This window comes from Heterocephalus glaber, unplaced genomic scaffold (assembly GCF_053883595.1).
Source record: "Heterocephalus glaber isolate CG9 unplaced genomic scaffold, H.glaber_assembly_v1.0 deba00001550, whole genome shotgun sequence".
Taxonomy (NCBI): domain Eukaryota; kingdom Metazoa; phylum Chordata; class Mammalia; order Rodentia; family Bathyergidae; genus Heterocephalus; species Heterocephalus glaber.
This window is the reverse complement of record NW_028258343.1, coordinates 4,753,542-4,780,573: the sequence shown is the minus strand read 5'-3', so window position 1 is coordinate 4,780,573 and position 27,032 is coordinate 4,753,542. Positions and strand designations below refer to the sequence as shown.

General features: G+C 38.0%; 2 protein-coding genes across 29 annotated transcripts in view; one reads left to right on the top strand and one right to left on the bottom strand.

The window, feature by feature from the left end:
* Positions 1-12,874, top strand: part of Reps1 (RALBP1 associated Eps domain containing 1) — an 86,994-nt gene extending 74,120 nt beyond the window's left edge. For 6 of the 12 annotated variants that reach the window (XM_087190246.1, XM_087190245.1, XM_087190244.1 and 3 more), the window contains 8 exons: positions 767-836; positions 2,521-2,639; positions 3,474-3,538; positions 5,199-5,384; positions 6,479-6,574; positions 7,963-8,111; positions 10,220-10,325; positions 12,609-12,874. In XM_087190246.1, coding sequence (XP_087046372.1) covers positions 767-836; positions 2,521-2,639; positions 3,474-3,538; positions 5,199-5,384; positions 6,479-6,574; positions 7,963-8,111; positions 10,220-10,325; positions 12,609-12,677 — 860 coding nt within the window. In that variant the 3' untranslated portion in view covers positions 12,678-12,874. Of the gene's footprint in view, positions 1-763; positions 837-2,520; positions 2,640-3,473; positions 3,539-5,198; positions 5,385-6,478; positions 6,575-7,962; positions 8,112-10,219; positions 10,326-12,608 lie in introns of all 12 variants that reach the window. The other 6 variants (XM_013072674.3, XM_004846061.3, XM_004846059.3 and 3 more) reach the window with 2 other exon arrangements.
* Positions 12,875-12,942: 68 nt separating this feature from the next.
* Positions 12,943-27,032, bottom strand: part of Ect2l (epithelial cell transforming 2 like) — a 96,935-nt gene continuing 82,845 nt past the window's right edge. For 12 of the 17 annotated variants that reach the window (XM_021259343.2, XM_021259338.2, XM_021259339.2 and 9 more), the window contains one exon: positions 17,534-26,023. In XM_021259343.2, coding sequence (XP_021115002.2) covers positions 25,651-26,023 — 373 coding nt within the window. In that variant the 3' untranslated portion in view covers positions 17,534-25,650. The other 5 variants (XR_015442622.1, XM_021259345.2, XM_021259347.2 and 2 more) reach the window with 3 other exon arrangements.

Below are 27,032 nucleotides of genomic sequence, written 5' to 3'. Positions count from 1 at the left end.
TGTCAGATTTTTACTTTTCACATTAATAATTTTTAAATGAGTTTTCTTAAAATTATTTCTCGTTTGTTTTTTTTTCTCATTTGTTTTTCAAAATGATTTTTTTCATTACAAACCAGTTCACTTATTACAGAAAGGTAATAACCAAAAACAAGGAAATAATTATTCATACTCTCAATATTCTGCAAATAAATATGTGGAGTATAATACAAATGAATATAATACAAATGAGTATGTGTGTATGTAATATAAGTTGAGCAACCCTTTTCTAAAAATCCAAAATCTAAAGTGCTTCAAGAATCTCAAACATTTGAGCACTGGTAAGACGTCATGGTAGGAAATTCCATTCTTGGCCTTATGTGATGGATCAGTCAGAACACAGGCATAGTATAAATATTGTATAAAATTACCTTCAGACTTACCTATAAGGTGCACATGAAACAAATGATTTCTACATTTAAACTTGGGTCACGTCCTCAGGGTATCCCATTATGAGTATACAAACATTTGAAAATCTGAAGAAATTTGAAACCCATCATTAAATATTAATATTTTTACACGATAACTTATTCTGTCTGCTCTATAAGTATGCATGATTTATTTGATTTTTAATTTTTTAGTAACACTGTGATGAAAATTGGTAGCCTATTAACAATCTTCAAATATCTCTGATTTGAAATAGTATATTATTTATATTTGTTTGGGGTAGATAGAGCAAAAAGTGAAGAAATGATTATTATTAAATAGGACATATCCCATTTATCAGCAGATGGTTACAGTAGTTCAGACTCTTTTACTTCTGACCCAGAGCAGATCGGGAGCAATGTAACTCGTCAAAGGTCAGTATTTCTGTCAATAAAAAGTATGTTAAAATATCCTGATGCATTTTAATAATTAAAATTATTTGGAACCAAGCACAAATTATTTTGTTCTCTGTAGGGCTGTTAGGTTACCTGTTGATTTATGTACAAGACAAGTAATTTTGGTTCTTTCCAACTCTAATAAAAAGACAAAAGGAACTCTGATTTTTTTTTTTTTCTCGTGTATTTTGTGGAGGGTCTAAAAAAGCTGGTAATTTCTTGGCAATAGAGGTTTGACATAGTTCTTTTTGTAACTAAACATCGAGAATAGTGGAAGTCTGTTTCAATAAAAAATGTATAGACGTATGGCAAATACCAGAACTCTGTATGTTGAACCACCATCCAGAAGACAGCTCAATGGTGAGGTGCCTGCCCCCCTGAAGTTCTGCATTACATATAACCTTTTAGGTACAAACAAAACGTGTAGAATAGGGCGGAGGATGACAAGAGATCTGTCTGCAAGGTCTCAACCATCCACTAAAAGCTGTACACAAGACAGAAGCATCTTTCCTCAATTTTTTCACGTGGGAAGTATCCTTTTGCCACATGCCTGGGCCTGGAGGATGCAGAGAGAGACTAGTGATACAGAATTTCCAAAGAGCTTATGGAGTCAGAAGGCTGCTTGTTTCCCTTCTACTTCTGCATGTTTCCTAGAGGTCTTGGTCGTCCTGGATATTGTGCTTTTTATCCTTGTGTGTGAAAAGCACATTGCCAGCATCTGCAAAAAACCTGTTCAGAATATGGAAGCCTTTGTTAGCAAAGAAATCAGTCTACGCCGAGTTGAGCTTGAGTGTGGTCAGTCACCTCTCAGATTAGGATGGCTTTTGGTGACAGCCAATGGGCTCCTCAGGTAGATTAGCCAGATTCTACCTTGGCTCACCAAGTTCCAAACCTTAAGAAGCTGAAAGGTAACCCATATTTGAAAGTACAATCTCTCTTTTAAAAAAAGTTTTTCAGATTAATATTACCTTTAATTAAATGGAAATGCATTATTCTAAGTTTGTAGGCTTAAAATCATGTTGACAACAAACTTCACAAAGTTTTGAAGTTTTGTTTAATATATAATTTTCTAAAAACAATTATTTGCCACATTAAATAACTACTTGTGCCAGTGGGGTGGTGTACCCAGCTACTCAGGAGAATGAGCCAGGAAGATCACAAGTTTATTGCCAGCCTGGGCAACTTAACAAAATACAAAAGGACTGGGAGCCAGGTGTGGTGGTACTAAGACTCCCAGCACTCTGGGAGGCTGAGGCAGGAGAATTTTAAGTTTGAGCCCAGCCTGGACAACTTAGCGAGACCCCGTCTCAAAATAAAAAATTAAAGAGTGGGAATGTAGCTCAGTGCAAAAGCCCTGAGTTCAGTCCTGTGCTACAAAAAGGGGCAGAGGAGGGTATGGTGGCTAGGGATGTAGTTCATTAGTAGATTGCATCCTTTGGAGCCCCTGGGCTTAATCCCCAGTCCCAAGAAGACACATACACAACACATGTGTAGGACACAGCCTAAGTAGTACTAACTTTATTGATTATAATACTTGGATTGAATAGGTACTACTTCTGAAAACATGATAGTAAGGCCCTTTGCTGCTTAGCCAAGTGTGAATGCTTAAAAAGAAAACCCCAGTATCAGTAGTATGACTAGTTGTGATGGCTAAATTTTGCAGGTCTCATTCTGGAACATCGCCTGATAACACTGCACCACCTCCTCCCCCTCCAAGGCCACAGCCCTCTCATTCTAGATCATCCTCCTTAGATATGAATCGGACCTTTACAGTCACCACAGGTAGGGTGAGGGAACCATAATATACATTATCATTTAATTTTAAAGTTAATCCAAGACACAGCATTTTATTTCCATTTCTTTTAATAGGTCTTGATTTTTATATTTATCTGAAGAAAATATGAATTAAAGATACCAGATGAGTGGGGATTTTTTTTTTAAATTGACAGATAAGGTTAGCGTCAAGGTTAGGATTAGTGCAAGTAACAAATAATAAAGATGGGAACCTGAGACATGCCACAGGAAACTTAGAAACATGTGGTTTGTCTGATGAAGAAAAGGACCCTAAATCCAGGATGTCAGTGTTTGTACAACTGGCAATGTAGTTATCACATTGATTGAAATAGAAGAGCTAAGACAGAGGATGATGATAGTTTCAGTCCTTGTAAGTTTGGAATGGTCAGGAAAAGTGTATATAATCATCAGGCCACTGGACATTTGGACTTAGATTTATATATTTGAGAATCATTTACATAGAAATGGCAGAATGAAGTGTTAAGTATGAGAAGTTTGGAAATCATATCTGATAGTGAAGGAGCAAAGAGAAATATGAGATGGGGTGAGGTGGGAAGCAAAGATATATACTATCATAGAATTAGGCAAGAGCGTGTCAGGATCCCACATGTGACAGAGGTGATAGGAGAACTGAAACCTGGGAAAAGGCCATGAGATTTGACCATTGTGGCACATATAAACCATTTTTTAAATAGCCACCTTCAAACATTTACCAAGCATTCTTAGAAATGTCTATCTGGTGGTCACAGTCATTCAGCCCATTTCTTCTGTTAGCAAAGTAATTATGTATTTACTAAAAAGAAGGCTTGCATATTCACACAGGACAACAACAGGCTGGAGTTGTTGCCCAACCTCCTGCAGTGCCTCCAAGACCACAGCCCTCACAGGTAATCCGCGCAGGTACTCAGTTACCACAGGTCGGGTATTACAGCCTTGCGATCAGTTCAACTCTTAGCTATCTAGTTCTAGTTCACAATTATTTGGAAGACCAGGAATCACGTAATGATTATCCTTAATGAGCATTTAGTCTAGTTAAGCTAAAAATTCTTATTAAGGATTCCATTATGATCAGGGTTATCTTTTGAAAGAACATTAAAAATAAAGCAGAAAGGGCTAGGGATTTAGCTCAATGGTTTCGCTGCCTGTTGTGCAAGCGCAAGGACCCGAGTTCAATCCCTGGTACCAAAAAAAAAAGCAGATGGGGGCAACCCACTTTTCTGGGTGTCCCTTCCTGTCTCTCTCAGGCAGGACCTGCCTCTCCCTCAATAAATATTCCTTACTCTTAAATAAATAAATAAAAATAATAAAGCAGATGATAATGTCCTGACAGTGGAGGGTTTAGTGAAAAGAAGAATGGATTAGGAGATGGGAGATGTTGGGGTCTAGCAGTGACCCACAGAGTGACCCCAGCTCCCTCTCCAGATATGTTACCCCATCAGTGAAGGAAGGGGTACATGATGTCTGTTTTCTGCATCCCTTCCAGGTCAGAATTGAAGTGCTGCACTAGATGTATTGATAAAATGCTTTGGGACCACTTTAGTGGCTAGTGAAGTCAAGGGTCACACTGTAAAGGTGTAGATAAAATGAAGAAAGACTTGAGCAGGGACTTGAAAGGTAGAGTGGTCATTCCTGGGGAGAGAGCATTCCAGAAGAGGGAATGGCATCCACAAAGGCACAGAGGAGTGCAGGAGCCTAGCAGATTCTTCAGGGAAAGACAGGTTAATTCAGTACAACTGGATTAGACATGTGGGATGATGGGAAGTGAAACTAGAGAGCAGCAAAAAGCAGAGCATCTGATACCCAGAAGGATAGAATTTTTCTTTTGGGAGCTAGAGAATTTTAAAAGGGTAAAGAAAGACAGGGCTTCTGATTTACTCCTGTAGTGTTCTTTACTTCTTTTGTCATGAAACTTCTCGTCTCTGTATTAATTTCTTGTTTACTTATCTCTTGATCCTGCACTGAACTGTCAGCTTTATGAGAGGATGCCTTTTTAATTTTTTCAGTTTTATATTTATAATGCCTAGCACAAAGTAGATACTCAAGATTTTAGCAGCATTGGTCTGCCAGAGTGAAGTCCAAATGGAGGACAACTGCACCTGGCGTGTTGGGAGAATAGTCAGAGCAGTGGTTTTTTATGCTTTAAAAATAACCACCTTTTTAAGAAACATAATGAAACATTTTTAAAAATAACTTTTTAAAAGGACAAACTATTATGCAGCTGCCCACTTTAGAAAAAACAGATGCAAGTGGGGAATTGGGACAGGACCAGACCCTCCCATGTCCTCCATTGTACTTTGTTTGCAGTCAAAATTTTGAATAAGTATTTTTTTTATTAGAGCTCCAGCATCTTCATTTTTGGAGTGTCTTAGCTTTTCATATAATACAAACATTTATAGCTAAATGTTAACTATAGTATACTTTCATAAATTTAAAGATAATAAAATTCATCTATAATGGATTTCATTATATTTTTAATGGGGGGGGAAGAAGGTTATTTGACATTGATATGCCAATAAATTCATGTTCCTCTGTTCTAAACTTGTCCAGGCTTCTGGTCCTGTTGTTCATCGCCCAGTGGATGCCGATGGCCTGATGACTCACACTAGTACCTCACCTCAGCAGATACCAGAACAACCAAATTTTGCAGATTTCAGCCAATTTGAAGTACTTGCTGCATCAAATGTAAACGAAGAACAAGATAATGAAGCTGAGAAACATGCAGAGGTCTTGCCGGTCAGTTGTCAAGGGCTTACAGCTAATCTGTGGCATTCTCGTCCCACATGCTCTAAATCTTGCCCATAAACAAGAACTCTTAAAGTCCAGTGCCCAGGGAGGGGAACATCAGATCGGGGGCGTCAGTGAGTGAATTATCTGCTGTGTCTTTTGGAAGACGTATATACCCCGGGTCAGTGCTTATTCAGCTTCATTGGCCACCAGCTCCTGCTGGTTGCAGTATTGTGTTTACTGAAAATTAAAATCTGGGTCAAGCAGGCATGATGTGAAAAGACAATACCTTGTCCTGGCTGAAACACTGCTTTGAGGGTTTAATGCTGAGTGTTGTGATTTGATGAGGATTTTCATGGGATAAGGAGCTATGACTACACTCACTTCGTGTAAGTTGCTTTAGTTGGGAATACTTACATACTACACAGTGCCAAATAGAATCTTTGCAGTGTTCCAAGAAACTGTGATAATCCTAGTGGCAAGGAATGCCTCTGGGAATATCCGACCTAAGTCTTTGCACATAAATGTGCAGTTGGAAGAATCAGAGGAATTCTGAAATCTCTGTTCTGATTGTTTCAACCCATGTTCCAATAATTCATATTTAATTGACGGGCATAATTTAAACTTTCATATAGATTTGATCCATGGAAAATTTCCCACTTCTTCAAACCTGTAACTTTTTGCCTGGTCCATAAGGGGAAAGGATTGCACCTACGAAAACAAGGGTGGGCCTGAGGGCAAGGGTACTGGGAGTTGTGGCCACGCCCTGGGTAGATGCACCCACCTGCAGCCACCTAGAGTGCAGCGTGGTGCTGCATCCTCACTTGCCCTCCCCTCCTCTGCAGACCTGTTAGCTTTGTCTTCTCTTCTCTCAGTACTAAAGAAAGGGCATTTAACGATGGGTTTTTTTTGTGGTACTGGGGATTGAATTCTTGCACTTTCGAGGCAGCTGTGGTGTCCCTGAGCTAAATCCCTGGCCCCATATCAGAGTTCTTGTCAGAATGAATATTTTCTTAATGTTTTACTCTGATTTGCTGTATATTCCATATTTATTCATAGCTGTGTATTATATATAGCTAACAGTGGTAATATATTCATCTCAGGTTGAAAAAGCTTCTGATCCTGCAAGCTCTCTCCGAGTTGCCAAAGCAGATAGTAAAACTGAGGAAAAGGCAGCTGCTAGTGTTCCTGCCAATGTGGTATGCAGAAAAGTCTTTCATAATATGGATAGTTGTGTACATATGAGAAGTTATATGAGATAATTTTTATAAATAAAGTGTACTAGAAATCGTCTAAGCCATCTCCTTGCATATAAATGTAATGGGATCTGTCTGTCTCAGACCGAGGTTGCCTATTGAATGGAGATGACATTCTATAATTGAGGCTAGTGTGTGCTACCTAATCTTAATATCTATGTGGTTATTCCATTTTCTCAAAAGTACTTACATTCTACTTGCTTGACCCTTAAGTTTTACTGTGTTAGTGGTTTGGGGGTTCTTTTTGTTTGTTTTTCTTTTGTTGGTACTAGAAATTGAACCCAGGACCTTCACAGTGAGTTTCATTCCCAATCTTTTTTGAGACAGGATCTTACTGAGTTACTAAATTACCCATGCTGAGCTTGCGATCCTTCTGCCTCAGCCTCCCAGAATGCTGGGATTTATAGGCATGTGCCACCACATCCAGTTGTGATTTTTTTTTTTTAATGGTGAATTTTATTTTTTTCAACTCATGGCAATAGATTTTAAAAAGCATTTAACTAAAGAGATAACAGTTGCCTCTGTTTTTATTTATTTGCAGGTGCAATCAGGTTATGATAAATACTGAAATACCCTGCTGTGTTTAACCTTGTTGGAGACAGATTTACAATCTCTAACAAGTATTCACTCATTTTCAAGAATCCTGATTACTGTGCATTTTAGTGGCATTTAAGAATTGCCAAGCTTCCGATGTCTTTATAAGAAGTCATTTCAGGCCGGGGATTTAGCTCAGTGGTTCCGGCGCCTGCCGTGCAAGTGCAAGGTCCCGAGTTCAATCCCTGGTACAAAAAAAAAAAAAAAGAAGAAATCATTTCATGCTGGTCATGGTGGTGCATACCTATAATCCCAGCACTCTTGGAGGCTGAGGTGGGGGGATTTCTGTGGGTTTGAGGCCAGCCTGAACTGCATAGCGAGACCCTGTCTTGAAAACCCAAAAAATAATAATGATGATGTTATTTCGTTAAGATGATATATTTTAGCCTTTATGGATGCATCTTTCTGGAGGCTTCCATTATTTATTGAGTAGGTATATTTTGAACATACATTTATGATAACACTAACTTTTACAGTCTTATCAGATTCAGACCCCAAGGAGCTTATTACTCTTTGTAAAATATTTGTTTTATAGGTATGTTTGATTGTGATGTCAACTGAAGCATATTTTCCTATTGTACTTTTAAGTTAGCTGTTGCCACAAATTGTTTAAGAGTAGGATATGCAGCCTTTAGTCTTTTTAAAAGCAAGTGGCTTAAAGAAAGCAGTGATGGCAAAGTGCTAATCATGAATATCTTCAAGAAATGTTTGTGATTAATGCAATTCTTGTGTTCTAGAGCAAAGGCACAGCACCTCTTGCTCCACCACCTAAACCTGTCCGAAGAAGACTAAAATCTGAAGATGAGTTAAGGCCAGACGTTGATGAACATACACAAAAGACAGGTGTCTTAGCTGCTGTTCTTGCATCACAGCCTTCTATTCCCAGGTAATCAGAGTTATACCTAAACACATTTAGTTACTAGGCACAAAAAACACAATGAGAAATACCAGACTAAAAGAAACTAGTGATCAGACTAGTTCTTTAGTTGAGCACAGGTTCTTAGAGAGCTTTCTTATTTCTGTGTAGGTAGAATATGCCTCCCACTTTTTTCCCCTTCAACTTCAGTTCCATTTTAACACCCTGTTGTAAGAGTTTTTAAAAGTTGATAGTGCAAGGGCTGGGGATTTACCTCAGTGGTTTGGGCACCTGCTTTGCAAGCGCAAGGTCCTGAGTTCGATCCCCGGTACCCCCCCACCCCCCCCAAAAAAGTTGATAGTGTAGGGTTGGGGATTTAGCTCAGTGGTTCCGCTGCCTGCCTTGCAAGCACAAGGTCCCAAGTTTGATCCCCAGTACCAAAAAAAAAAAAAAAATTGATAGTGTATGCAAGAGAAACCACCAACCGGAGCTAAGAGACAACCTACAATGTGGGAAAAAATTTTTATCAGCTGTTCCTCAGACAGAGGACTACTATCTAGAATATATAAAGAACTTTAAAAAAATAAGACCCCCCAAATTCAAAGACCCAATTCAAAAATGGGCATCTGAAATGAACAGACATTTCTCAGACAAGTAAAAGCAGCAAATAAACATATGAAAAAATGTACAACACCACTGGTCATTTGAGAGATGTGGATGAAAACAGCACTAAGATTCTACCTCACCCCAGAAAGAATGGCTGCTATCATGAAATCAACCAATAACAAATGCTGGCGGGGTTGTGAGGAAAAAGGAACCCTTCTCCATTGTTGGTGGGAGTGCAGACTGGTGCAACCACTGTGGAAGTCAGTATGGAGATACCTCAAAGAACTAGAACTGGAAGTCCCATTTGACCCCGCTATTCCACTGCTTTGAATCTTCCCCAAAGAATTAAAAGAATCATACCACAGTGATATATGCACACCCATGTTTATAGCGGCACAGTTTATAATATCTAAAGCTTGGAAACAGCCCAAGTGCCCATCAGCTGGAGACTGGATAAAGAAAATGTGGGGTTTTTAATAAAATGGAGTACTACTCAGCCATAAAGAATGAGAAATTAGAGACATTTATAGCTACATGGATGCACATTGAGGCGATACTCTTAAGTGAAATAAATAGGAGACACATATGTAAATACCGAATAGTTTCCCTGGTATGAGAAACTGAAAGTGTAAATAAGGATTAAAGTGAATGGTTGATAATGTGAAATAGGAAGAAAAGGTGCATAGTGGAAGGGGAAGTGGGAGGTATAAGGGAAAGAAATGAAGGGAAAGGAAAAAAATATAAGAAAAAAAAAAATGGAAACAGTCTTTGTAAATAAGGAGGGGTTGAAGGGGGAGGACAGGGGAATGGGGACAAAATAAGAACCAAAATACATCATGTAAAGGTACAAGTTCCCAATGATGAATGTAAATGTCTACCTAAAATGTACCAATAAAAGAATTTAAGAGGAAAAAAAAAATACAACACAAAATAACACAATTTAGTACAGGAAAAAAATATATGTATCTCTTATGATCATAAAACCCCTAGAGTCTATCCCCGATTTTAGTCTGCGTTCACTGAAATAAACTTTTCTTTTCCTTGAAAGTTGATAGTGTAGAATTATACTGATATTTTAATTATGGTTGTCTTAGACGAGGGTTTGGCAGACTAAGGCTCCTGGGCAAAATTTGGCCCATGTCCTAGTTTTGTGTGGTCCATGAGCTAAGAGTGGCTTTTACATTTTTGTAAAAAGAAAAGAAAAATGGCATGTGCAACTGCAACTGTGGCCTTCAAAGCCTAAAATGCTTATCTGACTGCTTACAGAAAAAGTTTGCTGTTGCTTGCCCTAGATTACTTAATTTAAAATCCAGATAGGTAATAGTAATTAGAACAATAACAGCGTTAAACTTCAGCTTCAGAAGCTTAGATACCTTTGGCTGGCCATTGAAAGTGAGCAAGTGAGGTTGAGCTGTGTTAATAACAAGGGAAAAGATGCTCCCTCTCCTCTGTGCTTAGAGTTAGATCAGGGGAAAATGAAGAGATTTAAAAGAAATAAAGGTTATGGTTTTTTGCCCCTTTTATTTTCTCAGATCTGTTGGGAAAGACAAAAAAGCCATTCAGGCATCAATTAGACGCAATAAGGAGACCAACACAGTTTTGGCCAGATTGAATAGTGAATTGCAGCAGCAATTAAAGGTAATGCTTTCGAATCTTTGGAGAGTTCATGGGCATGGAATTTCTTGGAGGTGTGGGGAAAGTTTGAGTCATCCAGCAGTTCTTACACTTAGGTAAAAACTTTTCTCACAGCAGGAGAAATGTGTTTCATTGGATGAGCCATTGGTTGTTTTTTTTTTAGTTCTAAAAGGAATTTTTAAAACTCAATTCTGATATACACTCTCTTATCTTAACTATATAAAAAGGCATCATTATTTCTACAGTGTTTCTTAACTTTCATAAAGAAACTTAAAGAAATGTTGGGCCAGGGATTTAGCTCAGTGGCACTGCTCCTGCCTTGCAAGCACAAGGTCCTGAATTCAATCCCCGGTACCAAAAAAAAAGAAATGTTGTGACCTCGGTAGCAACAAGATTAAATGCATGACTCTTTACACTCTGTGAAATTCATAGATGATTTGACTGTTGTGGGTTGATCCTTTTCTCAAAGACAATCCAGATTCTATTAAAGGAATTTAAATAAGTCTAAAGAAGATAAGGGGTGTGGACAATTTAGATCATCTTACATGAGGAAAAAGAAAAGATAAGCCTTACATAACAATGGTATTTCCATACAGTGTATTCCACCATCTGATAATTGAAAGGAATGATTTTCTCACTGTTAACCATGATTTATTTAAATCCTTATGAATAAAAATTATACCCAGAATCACTTTTGGTTCATTTATGTTATTTGTACCCATATCTTAGAAACCATTGGTTCTCAAACTTTAGGTAATCTGGGGTCATATAAAATGCAGGTTCTGCTTTAGTAGGTCTGGGGTGAGACCTGAGAACTCTACATTTCTCATAAGCTTTCAGATGGTAAAGATGGTGCTATACTACTGTTGGCTTCACTACAGGGTTGTAAATCACAAAGATGAGAAAAGCATCCGTAAAAATGGAAAATGAATACATTTATTCCCATAACATCATATTCCTATCCCTCATCTGTGATTTATCACACTGTTCTAGAATTATTGTCTATTATACATGTGTCAGTGTTCTACTAAACTGAACTCTTTGAGGGTAAATTGCAATCATTTCTGTTTAGGATAGCCATATAATATATTGCCTAAACCAAGATTCTTAGTGAAAAGAAGGAAGGTTATATTAATATTTAGGCAAAAAAAGTGTAAACTAGGACTGTCCTAGATAAATTATGACCATCCTGTCTCTTTCTACAAAACCAAGCATATATTAGGCACTTGATAAATGTCTCTTGAGTGAAAGATACTCTTTTACAACTCTTTGACTACAATAGAAAACATTTGTAGTTGTCAGGTGATTATGAATTTGACCCTATAAAGCAAGACTATGAAATGTAAGGACAAGCTTGCCTAGTACTATACCTTTAAGATGACAATTTTGTTTGTTAACGGTTGAGGTTTTTTTTTTAAGAACTAGGGAATACCATAGAAGTATATAAAAACTATTTTGAAAATCACTTTTCTTATTGCCTCTAAGAACAGAAAATAGAAATAAAAATAAGAATAAAAGTACCAAATAGGAAGAGGTCACTCAGGTTAAAACAAGATCCTATCAGTATGAAAAAAGAAAAGTAAGGTGTGGCTATTTGAAAAGACTCCTCATAATCAGCAGTGATTAAAAAATTCTGATTACAGCCCGGTGTTGTGCACACCTGTATTTCCAGTTAGTTGCAAGATTGAGACAGGAGGACCCCAAGTTCAAGGCTAGCCTGGCCAATTTGAGGAAGTCCCTTTCTGAAATAAAATAAAAAGGGCTAGAGGTATAGCTCAGTAATAGACTGCTTGCCTAGCACGCACAAATCTCTGGGCTTAGTCCTCAGTACCACGCACGCACATGCACACACATACACAGTTCTGACTGCAAAGTAGAAATGAAACTCAAAATGAGATTCAGGAGTTGCTATAACCGCGTATCATCATTTGGGGAAAAATTTTACATTAACTGATTTATCTATAGTTAATTTGGGGGCAAAATACACAAAATTCATGTATTAATGCCCATTTGTTGCAAATACTGGCTTTTCTAATAGCCTAAAAATATTTTGTTACCTAATTTATGTAATATGAAAAAGATTTAAGTTACTGTGGTCATGTTTTCATATTATGAATGTATAAGGAAACTTCCTTCAAAGTAATGTATACTTTTAAAATAGGAATAGTGCAGGTCCATTAGTCTTCTTGACAAATATAAATTGCTTTCTTGAAGTAGAGCTGTTATTAGATGTACCTTCAATTTAATATACTTAGAAACATAACTTGGACTGTGCGTCTTTTTCAGGATGTTCTTGAAGAGAGAATTTCCCTGGAAGTTCAACTGGAACAACTTCGACCATTCTCTCACCTATAAGCCAATTGCCGTTAACTGTGAACATACTCATTTTTAAGCAGTTTGGGGTTTGAAGCCAATTTGGAGACCCAGACATTCAGCTTACTGCTTAATTCAACATTAAATTTTATGATTCTGTTTTGCCCTTTATGTTCACCGTTGTATTTAAGTATCTTTTATTTTTTAATTTCAACAATAAAAGGGTCAGGATGACTTTTTCTGGAGGGTATATTGTGTTTGTTGGTGTCCTTGCCGTTCCATAGTATTGGGAATATATAATATGGTTCATTGTATTTATGTGGCCAAAACTATACTACAGTTTGATTTAGAGTGAACTTCTCACTTATATATCAAACACAGACTCAAATCTTTGAACGGAAAATTTAATAATCTGTCCGTTTGTCCTCTTTAGGTGTAATATTCTATACAAAATCTCTGTTCTGTAAAAAGCTTTAAAATTTGCTATTTTACTTTGTATTTTAGAGAACTATAGGATAAGACAGTTTTCACCAGAAGCTGATTTACTTCTCTTTTTTGGGGGGTACTGGGAATCGAACTCAGGACCTTGTGCTTTCGAGGCAGGCAGTGGAACCACTGAGCTAAATCCCCAGCCCTCAGAAGCTGATTTACTAGAAGAGTCTTCCTCTACAGTAATCCACATCCTTCAGGAGTCACATGGTACTTCAAGCTTCTTTTACATATCATACTAGGGGATCAGCTTTATATTTTTCTTGTCAGAATTTGATCGGTTTCATCAGTGACTTAGAGAGAGACAGAGACAATACAGGCAGAGAAGGAGGGAGGCTGACTTTAATTCAGCAGCAGTCAGACGGCTATGAAGCCAAGCCTTTCCTAAGTGTTCCTTCAAGGTAAAGGGAGAGTGTGAAACCACTACTGTGTACTGTCCACTGAAAACATTGCAGATTTGTGTGATTGATGCATTTAACTCTCCTAGAAGTTTTACAGGTATTATTTTCAGGTTTTGTGTTTTTAAATTCCTGAGGACATTAGTTATTCCCAGAAGAAATGGAAGTTCCCTAAGATTTCTAGTTGACCTTGAGCTATCTTGTTACTCATTCTTTTGCTGTGTAAGCAGGTTTTTCCTATTAACAGATTTTAGAGTGTGCCCCATTCGGGATAAAATACTGTATTAGAATTTGTTTTATATGTGATACATTTTTATCACATTTGTAAAATTTGCATTCATTGCTGAGTAACAGCAGATAATCCCTTTAAAGTTTATTCTATAGGATCAGAAATGTTAAACTGCATGGATATATCTGAATGGAACCAGGAGTGTGATTTTACACTAATAAAATAGTACGATATTTTTAACTTTTGCATATTTATAACAAGATTTTAAAGAATCAGAAGGAATTTGTAGTTTCATTGGTGAAAGATGATATTGAAGTAGCCCGTGTTCACAATCCTAGGTTGTACCCAGTATATTTTAATACCCTAAGAGATTACCAAGCAGAAATGAAACACAACCGAAAGCTTCCAAGACTAGTATGTGTATCTTTTAGATAGCATTAAGTAGGTAAAAATATTACTACTGCATATATCAGCTTATTTCCAAGTGGCTAACAGGTTATGGTTTCAGTTTGTTAAAGGCTCTAACACATTCTTGACATGGCTGTAATTCGTATGTCTTGCTGCTTGGGTAGCTCACATGAGATGGTCATGCATGTACCACTGGTGGTTCAAGCTGGCAGGAACGTGTTGGCTCAGGAAGGTTTATTTTTGTATTTTAAAAATTGCTTTATCCAGGGCTAGGGATGTAGCTTAGTGGTAAAGCTCTTATCTTGCATGTACAAGGCCCCACGTTCGAACCTCAGCACCAAAAAAAAAAAAAAAATTGCTTTTCTTCACTGGCTAACTTAACAATATTAACAATATTTCAAAGTTTCTTTTTTGTAAGGTCTAACAGTTCAGTTTGGCACCAAAAAACTTTTACAAAAACTTTTTACAAAAAGCATTTTAGTTCTTTGTAATAGTATAATTTTAATGCTCTCTTAGAGAGGTACATTCATATTAAGAATATTTGACAAGTGTATAAGAAAGTTACTCAAAAAAAAAAAAACTTGGGGCCAGGGATTTAGCTCAGTGGTTCCGCGTCCTGCCTTGCAAGAGTGAGGCCCCGAGTTCAGTCCCCGGTACCAAAAAAAAAAAAAGTTACCATTTATGATTATCTATGTATTTTTAAATCAATAATTGTTTCATGTAAATTTTAAAGATGATTGATAAATCAATTATGATTTTTTTTAGAATGGTCATTTAATACCATTTTTTGTTCTGGCTTTATTTTTCATGAGATCATTTTTTTTAAATGTCACACAATATGCTCGCTGTCCTAGAATTCATCACATCAAATTATTTTAAATAATATCCATGAAAAATTACCAAAAAAAGAGGTTCAAAATTTTAGGCTCATGGTTCTTACACATTCTCCATAACTTTATCAAGATGATAAAGTTTAAACATTATGGGCCATCCTAGTTCATTCTGTCCTCATCCATGACATAATCATTGTGCTTCTCACTGGATGTTCTAGCGCAGAAAATGTGTTCTCTGCTTTGGTCAGGGAGCAGTGGCACTGCTGATCTTTTCCTCCAGTCCAGTCTCACTTCTCCACGCTGCTTCTGATTGCTTTTTGGAGTATTGACATCCATAAGAATTTATCATCTTCCACTTCAGTAGCACAAAGCCATTCATGTTTTGGACCTTGAAGAATAAATGCATTCTTGACATCTGTAAAAGCATTTTCGGTACACTAATTATCGTTGCAAGTAACAATCAAAAAGAGAAGGTGTTTTAAAATGAAGCAGGAAGATAGCAAGTTTGAGCCCAAGCTGGACAACTTAGTGACAGGTGAGATCCCGTTTCACAATTTAAACATTTTTAAAAATTAGAATTGACCAATTCATCTTTAAGAATTTCTTGAAACCTAAAAACAAGGATTCAGAATAAGTACAAATCCAGTTTAGAATATAACTTTCTAAAATAATAAAATAAAATCTTGTCCTTATATGATTAGTAATTATTTTAAAGGCCAAATGATGGACAATGTGATGTTCCTTAATTCCTTGTCTCATTCCAGAAGGAACTAGAATCAATAGAGATCTTTACTAATAATTACAGTGATTCCTCTGTTTTCCAATGGCTCCAAACTTGAACTTTCCACTACTCAGCCAAGTTTGAAGAAGATCTGCTTGATGTTCCTAACTTTGCTCCATAGTTGAACTGAAAACCCAACTTGAAAAAACCTGTACAGGCTGAGAGTGAGTCATGTGTCATGTCTCACCGCACACACAAAGGGGTGATGCTTCAGTCTAAGTGTTGCTCTCACCCAGACAATATATAGTGCTTGTGTCAGTGCGTTAAATAAAGCATTTGTTCTGGGGGGGTGCCCTTTATTTGTTTAAAATATAACCATGGCTCCAAAGAAAGTTAATGATACTAGCAGTAAAGCTAAGAGGAAAACTGAGAACCATGATAGAGGATAATCATTGTGAAATTTGTTAAGTCCTAGAAAAATGAATTTATAAGTTTAATTTTTGGACCTCAGAACCAATTATGTGGTTTTCTATTATTATGGGAAAAATAGTTCTCAAACTTCAGTGTTCGAACATGAATTTGGAACAAATTGATTTCACCAACTAAGGTATCACTGTATTATAGTTAGAGATGCCAAGAGCTAGACCTAGACAACCATAGTACAAGGGCCAGTGACACAGCCAACTACTAGACTCAGCTGAATGCCACCCACTCGCCATCAGGTGATAGAACAGTGTCACAGAGCATAGTGATTCCTAGGGTGGGAGGGAGGTGTTTCAGACAGTAACCATACTCAGTAATTATGTGTAACTCTTTACCTCAGATTACCTTCTTGCCGATGATATGTAATCTCAGGAAATACTTTTTCCCACACTTGTTCATTTTTTTCTCAGGCTCAGATTTAGACAGGCCTGAAGGTATTGGGAAGTCCTATTTTTACATGCAGTGAAAAATACTGGAATGAGAGATGTTACCTTCTGATTGTCTGCCTTAACAAATATAAGAAATAGATATGGATCCCTTTAAGCTTGGGAAGTATAGTGTAAAATGATGACTAAAGACATAATAGGTTTAAGTAAGATTTGTTTTGGGGATAAGTGTTTTTCTGTTGGAAATATGAATGAAATGTTTTAGTAAGAATCCTTTGCATATCTGTTGATTTTCTAAAACTGTCATTTAAATGTGAGTTTAAGGAAGAAAATATAGTCAAATCTGTAATTACCACTTAGTCCTAGAATGGAAAATTAATAGATAATAAATTAATGGGAAATTAATGGATATTAGATTAATAGATAAAAGTGTAAAATTAAAATAATGTTTTAAACCTGTGATCTTCAGACAGTGGAGAGTGGTTAAGCCCTCAGACTGCCTCAAAAACTACTTGTGATGGAGTAAGGTCTTGCCCCTCTTTGTGAGTTTAAAATCTCTTCCTAATGTCTAGGGTTGTTGGATAATGCCATCATTCCTTTTGCTATCTCAGAGGTAGCTGACAGTTTAATGAAATCCTGTTTGAAGAATTAATTATACACTGGCAAATTATAATACCAGTCCATTTGCTACTTTTCTGTTCTAATAATGAGCTTTATATAGAATGGCTTCATAAAGATACTCATCTCTTGAAGGAAAGCAATACATACACTTGGAATCTGGGATGTCCTCTATTAGTAACCTGTGAAGGGCCACTGATGCAGTGAACTGGTAGGTTGTTTTTGAAATCCTTTCAAATGGAGTATGAGATGTTCCCCGACTAGAAACAAGCAGTGCATCATTGAAGAGGAAGAGAGTGAGATCCCGGATTTGTTCATAGACCCTGTGTTAAAAGGGAGGAGAGCAGCATTTATACATGCATACATGCTTTGTTAAACTAATCATTTTTAAATTGATAAGCCAGTGATTGAAACTTTCACACATTCCACTACAGACTGTTTGAGTGGCTCACTTGAGTTCTCAGTATTTTCCTCCTGGTATGATTAATCCCTATTGGACAAATACCTCATTATCAATGTGGACAAAAGAGACATTGATCTTTCTTTCCTTTATGAAATAGATCATGGCTGTGTAAACTTTTATCAAGGAAAAAATACTGTGCTAGATGTGTTTGGGTAGTCTGAGGAAAGTTGTTTGCTTCTAGGAATGACAGAATGGGGTAGAGAAAAGTCCAATGTTTTTTTCTGTTGAATTTTCATAGGCCTTCTATGCCTCTTTACAAGTAATGACAGCTAAATGGAACACAGCTATGTAAATTCTTTAATCTAGAAGTGCTTTGTTCTTGCTTTCTACATTAGCCAGCTCAAGAGACATTAAGGCATGAAATGAAGTACCTAACTTCATACATAAAACTAAAAGAAGTTCTCAGGACACAGGCTTGGGGAACAGGCTTAGACCACAGCAGGCCATCAGCTCTGTGGTGAGAGCTGTGCATTATTTAGTAATTTTTTCTGTCTTGGCAAGTTTCTTTAAGGAAGGCTCCGTTCACCTTTCCAACTGCCAGTCTCATCAGTGGAAACACCACTCCACTCACTGAGACCTGGCTCCAAATTCCAGACCAGCACATACTAGTCCATGGCTCTCGGGCAACTTCCCTCAGTCACATTCCCACCCACGAATGTGCCCTGTCCTATCTGCCTGACCATGTGATTGTAATGAATTTATCAAATGAAAACAGTTACTAGTAAATTACAAAGCTGTGTAGTCCTGGCAGTACTACATGAAGAAATGAGTACATTTGGTTATATAAAAATTCCTGATGGAAAGTAACTTTCTAAAATGCTAGAAAACAAGATTGCAGGCTAAATATCATGATATCTTTTGGAATGCAAGCCTGTTTGCATTTACTCAATTTCACATATTAAAATGACATCTGTATTGCAAATAATATAAATGTTAATTACTGAGAAAGTGCCTAGTTACATGTAAATGTACTTCACAATGCAAAATAATTTATCTCCAGACATACACTCATCTGTTGTCCTAATACTGAAGACAAGTCTAAATTCTAATAACAGACAGCTACCAGTTGATATGTGAAGAGTTTGGAAGTTACCACTTCTCATAACAAGAGTGGCTGATGGGAAAAGGGGCAATGGCTGATGGGAAGGATGGGCTATGGCTGCGATATGGGACCTCAAGTGCACTCCAAGATGTTGAATTTAGAATTGCTCAGTTGGCTTTCTGACCAGGGAGAGAGGGAGGGATTAATAGTTCTTATTGTGGGGAGGATAAAATATATCCAGGGAAGCAAAGATGGGGGGATCCCTTTTTTTCCCCCTTTCTCCTTTCCTCTTGCCCTCCTTCCTCCCCTTTCTTTATGTTATTCTTGGTACAGGTTGTTGTAGAAGCATTAAGGATCAATATTCTCAAGACAAGTAGAGGCACCTCCATTAGCTTCACTGCAACAGCAAATAGTAAGAATGTAATTGCATTGTCTTCTGACGCTGGCCTGAGATTTCTTCCCCCAGAGCTTGCTTCTCCAGCTTGGACAATCTTGATCTAAAATTGAGATAACATTTTCTCCATCACTGCCTCCACACGTATGGAGAACTCACAGTGGAAATTACCCTCAGAGGTGAAAACTTGAAAACGTCCTCCTGAGGTCAGGAACAAGATGGACATTTCGAAGCATGCTGGGAGTCCTCACCAGGGCAATTAGATCAAAAAAAAAAAAAAGTGAAAAGCAATAAAACTATTTCTATCCTCATAACAAAAAAAGCTGAATGAAGAATCAGTTTATCAGAATAGATAAACTGATCCTTCTGGAGCCAGAATCAAGTGGGAAGACATATAGGGTAACTGACTAGCTGGAGGTTGGTTGTGGACTGACATGCATGATTAAAACCTTGGGCACTCCCACGAGGGTGTTTTGCCTCCAGGAGCCCACCAGGTCCTTATTATGAAAAGCTAAGAAAAATCCATTCTTCTGGGGGTGGGGAGGCATCTTGAAATAAGCACAGAGACTTGTTCTTAACAAAAACCTGTTCTAGGGCCTGGGGATTTAGTTCAGTGGTTCCCCGCCTACCTCACAAGTGCAAGGTCCCGAGTTAGATCCCCAGTACCAAAAAAAAAAAAAGCCTGTTCTGAAGGGGAACTCTTAAGTAGAACCTAACTGATCTGGAAGAGAGGAAATACCTAACTCCAGCCCCCTGTAGCCTCTTAGAGGTGAAGGGAAGTTCGGAAGCCTTATGAAGGTTATAGCCTAGAGGCAATAGGCTCATTAAAACTGTAGGGCGTGGTGCCCCATCCTTGTAATCCTAGCTACTCTGGAGGCTGAAGGACGAGGATCTCAAGGTTGAGGCCAGCCAGTCTGTGCAACTTAGGGAGAACCCTTCTCAAAAGAAAAAGAAAAAAATGACAAGAGTGGTAAGCAATAACAAATCAGTCTCCCCAAGATTCAGAATCCAGACACTGGAAAATAACAACTTGGGGAAGAAAATTGAGGTGGATCCCTAGGACCCAGTAAAGATCTAACAGGAAAATTGGAGTCTCAGAACACAACACAGAAAAAGAAAGGGGTAATCAGCACTTTCTCCCCAGCTCCTGGCCTGTGGCTCACAAGAAAGGAATATGGAATCTACAGAGCCACAGTGAAAGTCTGGGACTCCAGAGGCCTTCAGGGAGAAACAGCACTGGAACAGACCAGTGGGTGCTGTCTGCTGTAACAGCTGGTGCAGGACTGAACAGCCACAGGCTGGCTCCATTTCAGGACTCCTAGCATTACACTCCCACAGTGACTGGACAAGAGACAGCCACAGAAGACATCTGTGGTCAGGGAGCTGTGGTCAAGCTGGCAAGTGACCCGCCATAGGGGTGTTAAGCTCAGCCTGCATCTCAGTGGATGTGAAAGTCCCAGAATTGGTATACACACACACCCCAATTCCTTCTGTCTGCTTGCTGTTGACTGTATCTATCCAGCAAGGTCTCCAACTGCTTTACCTACTAGTAAAAATGTGGCACATCTTGAGTTGGACACTGCTCCAAAACTGTAAACTCCAGAAGAAAACCACACATTGAAATCACAGAGAAAGTTCTTTTTTTTCTTTTGTTTGTTTGTTTGGTTTTTGTTTGGTCAGTTATTTTGTTTTATGAGTTGTTCTTGGTTTTGTTTTGTTTTTTCTTTTTCTCTTCTTTCCTTTTTTCTTCACTAGTTTCCTGGGGTTTGGGAAATCCTCCTTTATCTTTCTGCCTTGCTTATCTCTTTTTCTTTTTTTCTCTATTGTTTTCCTCTTTTCCCTTATACTTTTCTCCCTCTTATTTTTACTCTGTATAATTTGTCTCTCTTTTTCTTTTATCTTCTATTTCTTCCCAGTTTTTTTCTCCTACTTTTACCTAATATCTGTGTATTCTGCAGTAAGATTCTTTGTACCACATCTCTCCCTTCTTCTTCATATCATATAGTTTAAGGTTTCAAAGTTTCCCTCTTGCATTCCCCCATTCCTAAACCCTGTGTCTTTACTAGTACAACCATAAAGCTTTGTTAACCTTTTGATAGTTAACTCTGTAAAATTACTGTTGAATTCTTTTCTGCCATTAGCAGAGATACAGCTGTTGCATTTAGTACATATTAGCTATAAGTCAATACCTGGGTTGCCTTAATGTTTACATCATAATTGTTAATTTCTTCTCTAGAATTAAGGGTGATACATAATGGGTTCTTATGTTAATATCTAATTTGTCTTGGACAATACTAGCTGATTGACTTCGTATGAATGGGGTCACATAATTATCGCTGTTTCTCTGTAAGTCAACCCTCAGATTGCCTTTGTGACATTAACAATACTAGAGTACATTTCCAGAGAAATTGGCTGCTGCACTAACTACACTGTATCCTCCTCTCCCAAATTAACCAAGGGGGTCAGAATTTGGGGCTGTAGCAAAGGATTATAATTAGCCATGACCAAATTACATCACTAAAAAGCAACTAAAGAGATCTCTATACTAGCAACAAAGTCTCTAGACTGTAAGCATCCACAAACCTGAGCATAAAACCAAACAAACAAAAAGAGTAGGAAAAGCACAAAACTCCCAACTTCCCCGAAGCCAATCCAGGGGAAGATGTTAGCAGCCTAAAAAGGAACTCAGCAGGGGCCGGGGATTTAACTCAGTGGTGCCACTGCCTGCCTTGCAAGTGCAAGATCCCAAGTTCAATCCCCTGTACAAAAAAAAAGGAACTCAGCAGTCTTAGAAAAGATTAAACAGAAGTAATAACAAAAAAGATGGTGGAGCTTTCAGAAGACACTAATAAAAAGATAGATGAGCTAAGCAAAATGATACAAAACATGAATGACCAGTTCACCAAAGAATTAGTAAAAGTCTGTGAAAAATTTTAATCAGGAATCTAGGTTAAAAATTATATTGAAAGTGCTAAGCATGGTGGTGCATGCCTATAATCCCAGCACTCAGGAGGCTGAGGCAGGAGGATCACCCTGAGTTCGAGGCCAACCTGGGCTACATAGTGGGTTCAAGGCCAGCCTGAACTACATAGCAAGACCCTGTCTCAAAAAAAAAAAAAAATCAAAATAAACAAAAAACCAGAACCAACCAATGTGAGGCCAGAATTTCAGAACTAGAAGACAGTGATGCCTTCAAAGGCCAACTACAGATATTCCTCATTTCATGCCTATTTAATGACTGTTGTGACTTATGACCAAGGCAAGCTGCCTGGATGTAGGACCAGCTGCTCAGACTTATGAGCCTTTTTTTTTTTTTTTGTATAGTTCGGTACATCCTGTTTATAGAAACTCAGTGTCTGTTTTTTGCACATACATCCTGTTTATACAGTACTGTACTTTCTGCTAATTGTACTGTATAGTATCATACTGTAGTTTTATGTTGTTACACATTACAGTACTGCATGTAAGAGCTGTGCAAATAAAAGCAGAGTCATTAAGTTGGAGTTTCCTTTTGGCCATTTCTTTGTTCTGAATATTGTAATGTACATACTATTTACAATTCCTCATTTAGTGACCAATTCATTAATGACCTAGTTACAGGAACAGAACCCGGTCATTAAACAAGGACTGTCTGCACTCAAAGACACCTTAAAAACAGTAAGAGAACAGGCAAAATGTATCCAACAACTGCTACATGATGCAAAGAAGACTAAGAATAACTGGAATAAGTGAAAAATCATAAAACAAGTGTCATAAAAAACCTGTTCACAGAAATAATGGCAGAAAATTTTCCAAATACAGGGAAATAAATCAGTATACAGATAAGTGAAGCACATCGAATTCCATGTAGCCATGACCAAAAGAGAACCTCTTGTGCCACGTTATATACAAAGTAGTAGAAGTTCATCACAGGGACAAAATCTTAAAAGCTGTTAAGAGAAAGACAATGAATCACATATGAAAGTAAACCCATTAAAATTGAAGCAGACTTCTCTACATAAACCTTAAAGGCCAGGAAAGCTTGGAGTGAAGTGTTTCAAGCCCTACAAGACAAAAACTTCCAACTTGACTTATGTATCCTGCACATCTTTCCTTTTAAAATCAACACAGAAGCTGAGCATGGTGGTGCATGCCTATAATCCCAGCACTTAGGCTGAGGCAGTAGGATTGCTGCAAGTTTGGGGCCAGCCTTGGCAATCAATACAGCAAGACCCTGTCTCAAAAATAAATTTAAAAATAAAGTAAACAAAGAAATAAATTTTATTTCCATGACAAGGAGTGCCTTAAGAAATTCATGACCACCAAACCAGTGTTACAAAAAATTCTCAGGATAGTTTGGAAAGAGACAAGCCAACAATCCCAATAAGTCAAAAAGAATTAGTACACCTGGCACGATGAGCAGCTAAGCAAAAGGAATAGTCTTCTCAGATTAAGAAATGAAAATGACAATAAATACATGAAAAAAAAAATGTTCAAGCCAGACATGGTGGTACATGCCTGTAATTCCTGCACTCAAGAGGCTTGACACAGGAGGATCACTTCAAGTTCAAGGCCAGCTTGGGCTATATAGTTCAGGACCAGCCTGAACTACACAGTGAGACCCTGTCTCAAAAAACCAAAACAAGAAAAAGATGTTCAACATCATGGGCCACTTGAGAAATGCAAATTAAAACAATGAGATTTCATCTCACTCCAGACAGAATAACAAATGTTGGTGAGGCTGTGGGGAAAAAGAACCCTTCTTCATTTTTGGTAGGAGTGTAATCTGGTACAACCACTGTGGAAATCAGTACAGAAGTTCCTCAGGAAACTAAAACTAGCAATTCCACGTAACCTAGCTATTCCCTTTCTAAGTGTCTTCCCAAAAGAGTTAAAGACATCATACCACAGTGATGTATGCATAGCCATATTCATAATAGATAAATCGTAGAAGTACCCTACATGTCCATCAACAGATGAATGGACAAAGAAAATGTGGTATTCGTATACAATGGAGTACTACACTGCTATAAAAAAGGATGAACTGGAGTCATTTATAGGAAAATGGTTGCACCTTAACACCATAATGTTGAAGTGAAGTAAATCACAACCACAAGCTTAAATATCACATGGTTCTCTTATATGAAAAACTATATAAATATAAAAGACAGATACAGTGGTGCCTTGGTTCGCAAACTTAATTCATTCTGCAATTCTGAAAAAGATGGCCACGTTTGTCTTCATGTGGGAAGGATGGCCATGGTCATGTTTATCATGTGATACAGAGTTCACAAATAAAAACAAAATTTTGCCAAATGCTCCTGTTTGCAAACCAAAGTGTTTATGAATGGAGGCACCACTGTAATAGGAAAAGAGAGAGAGAGAGAGAGAAGAGTTACTATTATCCAGCATGGACAATGTATCTGAAAGTGAACTTTGATTTAGTATATCAGTCTCATGTGTTTTATGTTTTTTGGCCTATTAGTATGGTTGTTAATCTGCATACATGATAATTAACTTTATAATGACTTAAATACATGAATCTGATGCTGGCAAAATAAAAGGGGGATGGAGGGAAAGGGAAAAAAAGAATTGAGATGTGTCATTATATGTACCAGTTTCCTACAATGAATGTAATTATTATGTACTGCAAACATGTACTAATAAATTTTTTTTTAATTTAAAAGGGCCGAGGATGTAGTTAAGTGATCGAACATTCCTAGGTTCAATCCCCAGTACCCCCCTCCCAAAAAAGGGAAAAATACTGATCCTAGAACTACAGAATGCTTCCACTGCCACACATATCTCACTGCCACATTAGTAAACCCCATCTTATAAGGAGTCTTGAAGGAAACCCAAAGCCAGCAGGGTAGAATAAAACAAGATCACCATGGAAATATCAGCCTGTTTCCCTAAGCTACAACAATAAACATGGCCTAATGGTAACAGTTATATTGGACTTCTCTTCAGAACCATTTGAGAAAGAACAAAGTGGAGCAAAATAAAGTATTAGGGGGAAAAAGGCCTAGAATTCTGTAGCCAGCAAAATTTTCCTTCAAACATGAAGGAGAAATAATCTTTCAAACAAATCAAAAGTAAGGGAATTTGTTTCTTAGTAGACATGCCTTGCATGACATGCTAAAAGTGCTACAGATAGAAGGAAAATGGCATAGGAACTCAGAATTACATGAAGAAGGGAAGAATGTTGGAGAAGGAATAGATGAAGGTAAAACTGGAATCATTCCTAGCACACCTCCTACCAAACCAGTATGTATAGAATTGCTGCCTTGGTAGCTAGTTTCTTTCCATCATTGTCCTCTTTTCTGTTGCTAACCAAAAACAGCACAACAAAAGAAAACAAAAAAGCTGTGACAGTGAGACAAATGATGCTTTATATACCTTTATCACAGTTTATATATTTATATACCTTTATCTCAGTTGGACAAATTAAAGGAGTTAATTTCCCTCCATTTGGCTGCTCCGTGTTGCATCATTATCTTTGCCATTAATAATAAAAACATAGGTAGCGCAACTCTGTGAGGACTTCAGGCCTTTACCCTCTGGCACTGGGGCTACATCCTTGGTTCCTCTTGTTCAGAGGCTGGCGGCTTCTTCAACTGAACAGCTCCATCCTGGTTTCCCGGGTTCCTCAGCCTACCACAGCCAATGTGGGTCAACCCAGCTTCTTGTCCTTTATGAACAGTAATGGTACCTATTTCACTTCCAAGTTCCTCAGTAGGTTGTGGATTGAATGAACTGTATCCATCTCCATCATGATGTGCAACACCAAGTCTTGTTACTACATCTGTGTTCTGATTAGTGGCCAAATAAATGACATTTGGAACTTCAGCTAAGGTATGGTAAGCTGCTGCAGTGGCAGGGTACCTGGTTTCTTTCAACAAACAGCACAGTCCTTGACAGGCTGGGTTGGTTTGATGATCCTCCCTGAAATAGCCAGCGGACCGTGAGGACCTTGGCCAAGTGGAGCCCCCACTCTGTCCCCACGCCCCACCCCCAGCAACCACCTTAGCTGTGCAGGCACCTGCAGCACCCTCACCCCCCCCCCACCTCTGGTCTCCTGGCTGTGCTGGTACTTGGTTCCACACCACAGGGGCACAGGGGATCATAAAGGCCATTGTCCTAAGCTCCAGAAGATAGAGCAGAAGTGAACAACAGAAAGAAGGCTTCTCTCAGGCTCCTTGATGAAAATTGAAGCCCACTGGAAAAGTGAAGAGAATCTCTGCAATAAAGGCACACCAGACCACCATACTTGGTAAGTTGGAGGGATCACCACCTCCCATCAGAACCTAGACTATCTTCAGGGGAAAGGCAGCTGGAACCTGCAGTAGAACCTTGCAGAGTTCAACCTTGCAGGAGGACAGGGAGCTCAACTTGGGACTTGCAGCCAGAAAGCTGCCTGAATCTCACAGGTCTGCTACAGCTTGCTGAGACTCATTGACTTATAACTGCACACTGCTGCTCACATTGTCTATTGTAACAGCAGAGACATACCCTGAAGGAGGCCCTTCATTTTTATTTTTTGTTATTTGCAAAAAAAATTTTCTCTTATTTTTAATTTTTATTTTCTTTCTACTCTTTTCAAAGTTTTATTTTTCTCTTCTTTTTTTCTTCCTCTCTCTCTCTCTCTCTCTCTCTCTCTCTCTCTCTCTCTCTCTCTCTCTCTCTCTCTCTCTCTCACTGTCCCACATTGTTCTTTATCTCCCTTTTTCTTCCTGTTCTGGCCCTAATTCAGATTTCTTCTTTATTTTTCTTTTCTTCTCTTTTTTCTTCTCTTGACTGTCATTAGTTTTAAAGGAAAGTAAATACAGTTTCTAGCCTCCCTATTGCTGTTATGTTGTTCTGTTCTCATCTTTGTTTTTTCATTCTACCTTTTCCTCTTGTCTTCAACAGTTTCTTAGAGTTTGTGTGATCTCACTATGTCCTCTGGCCTCAC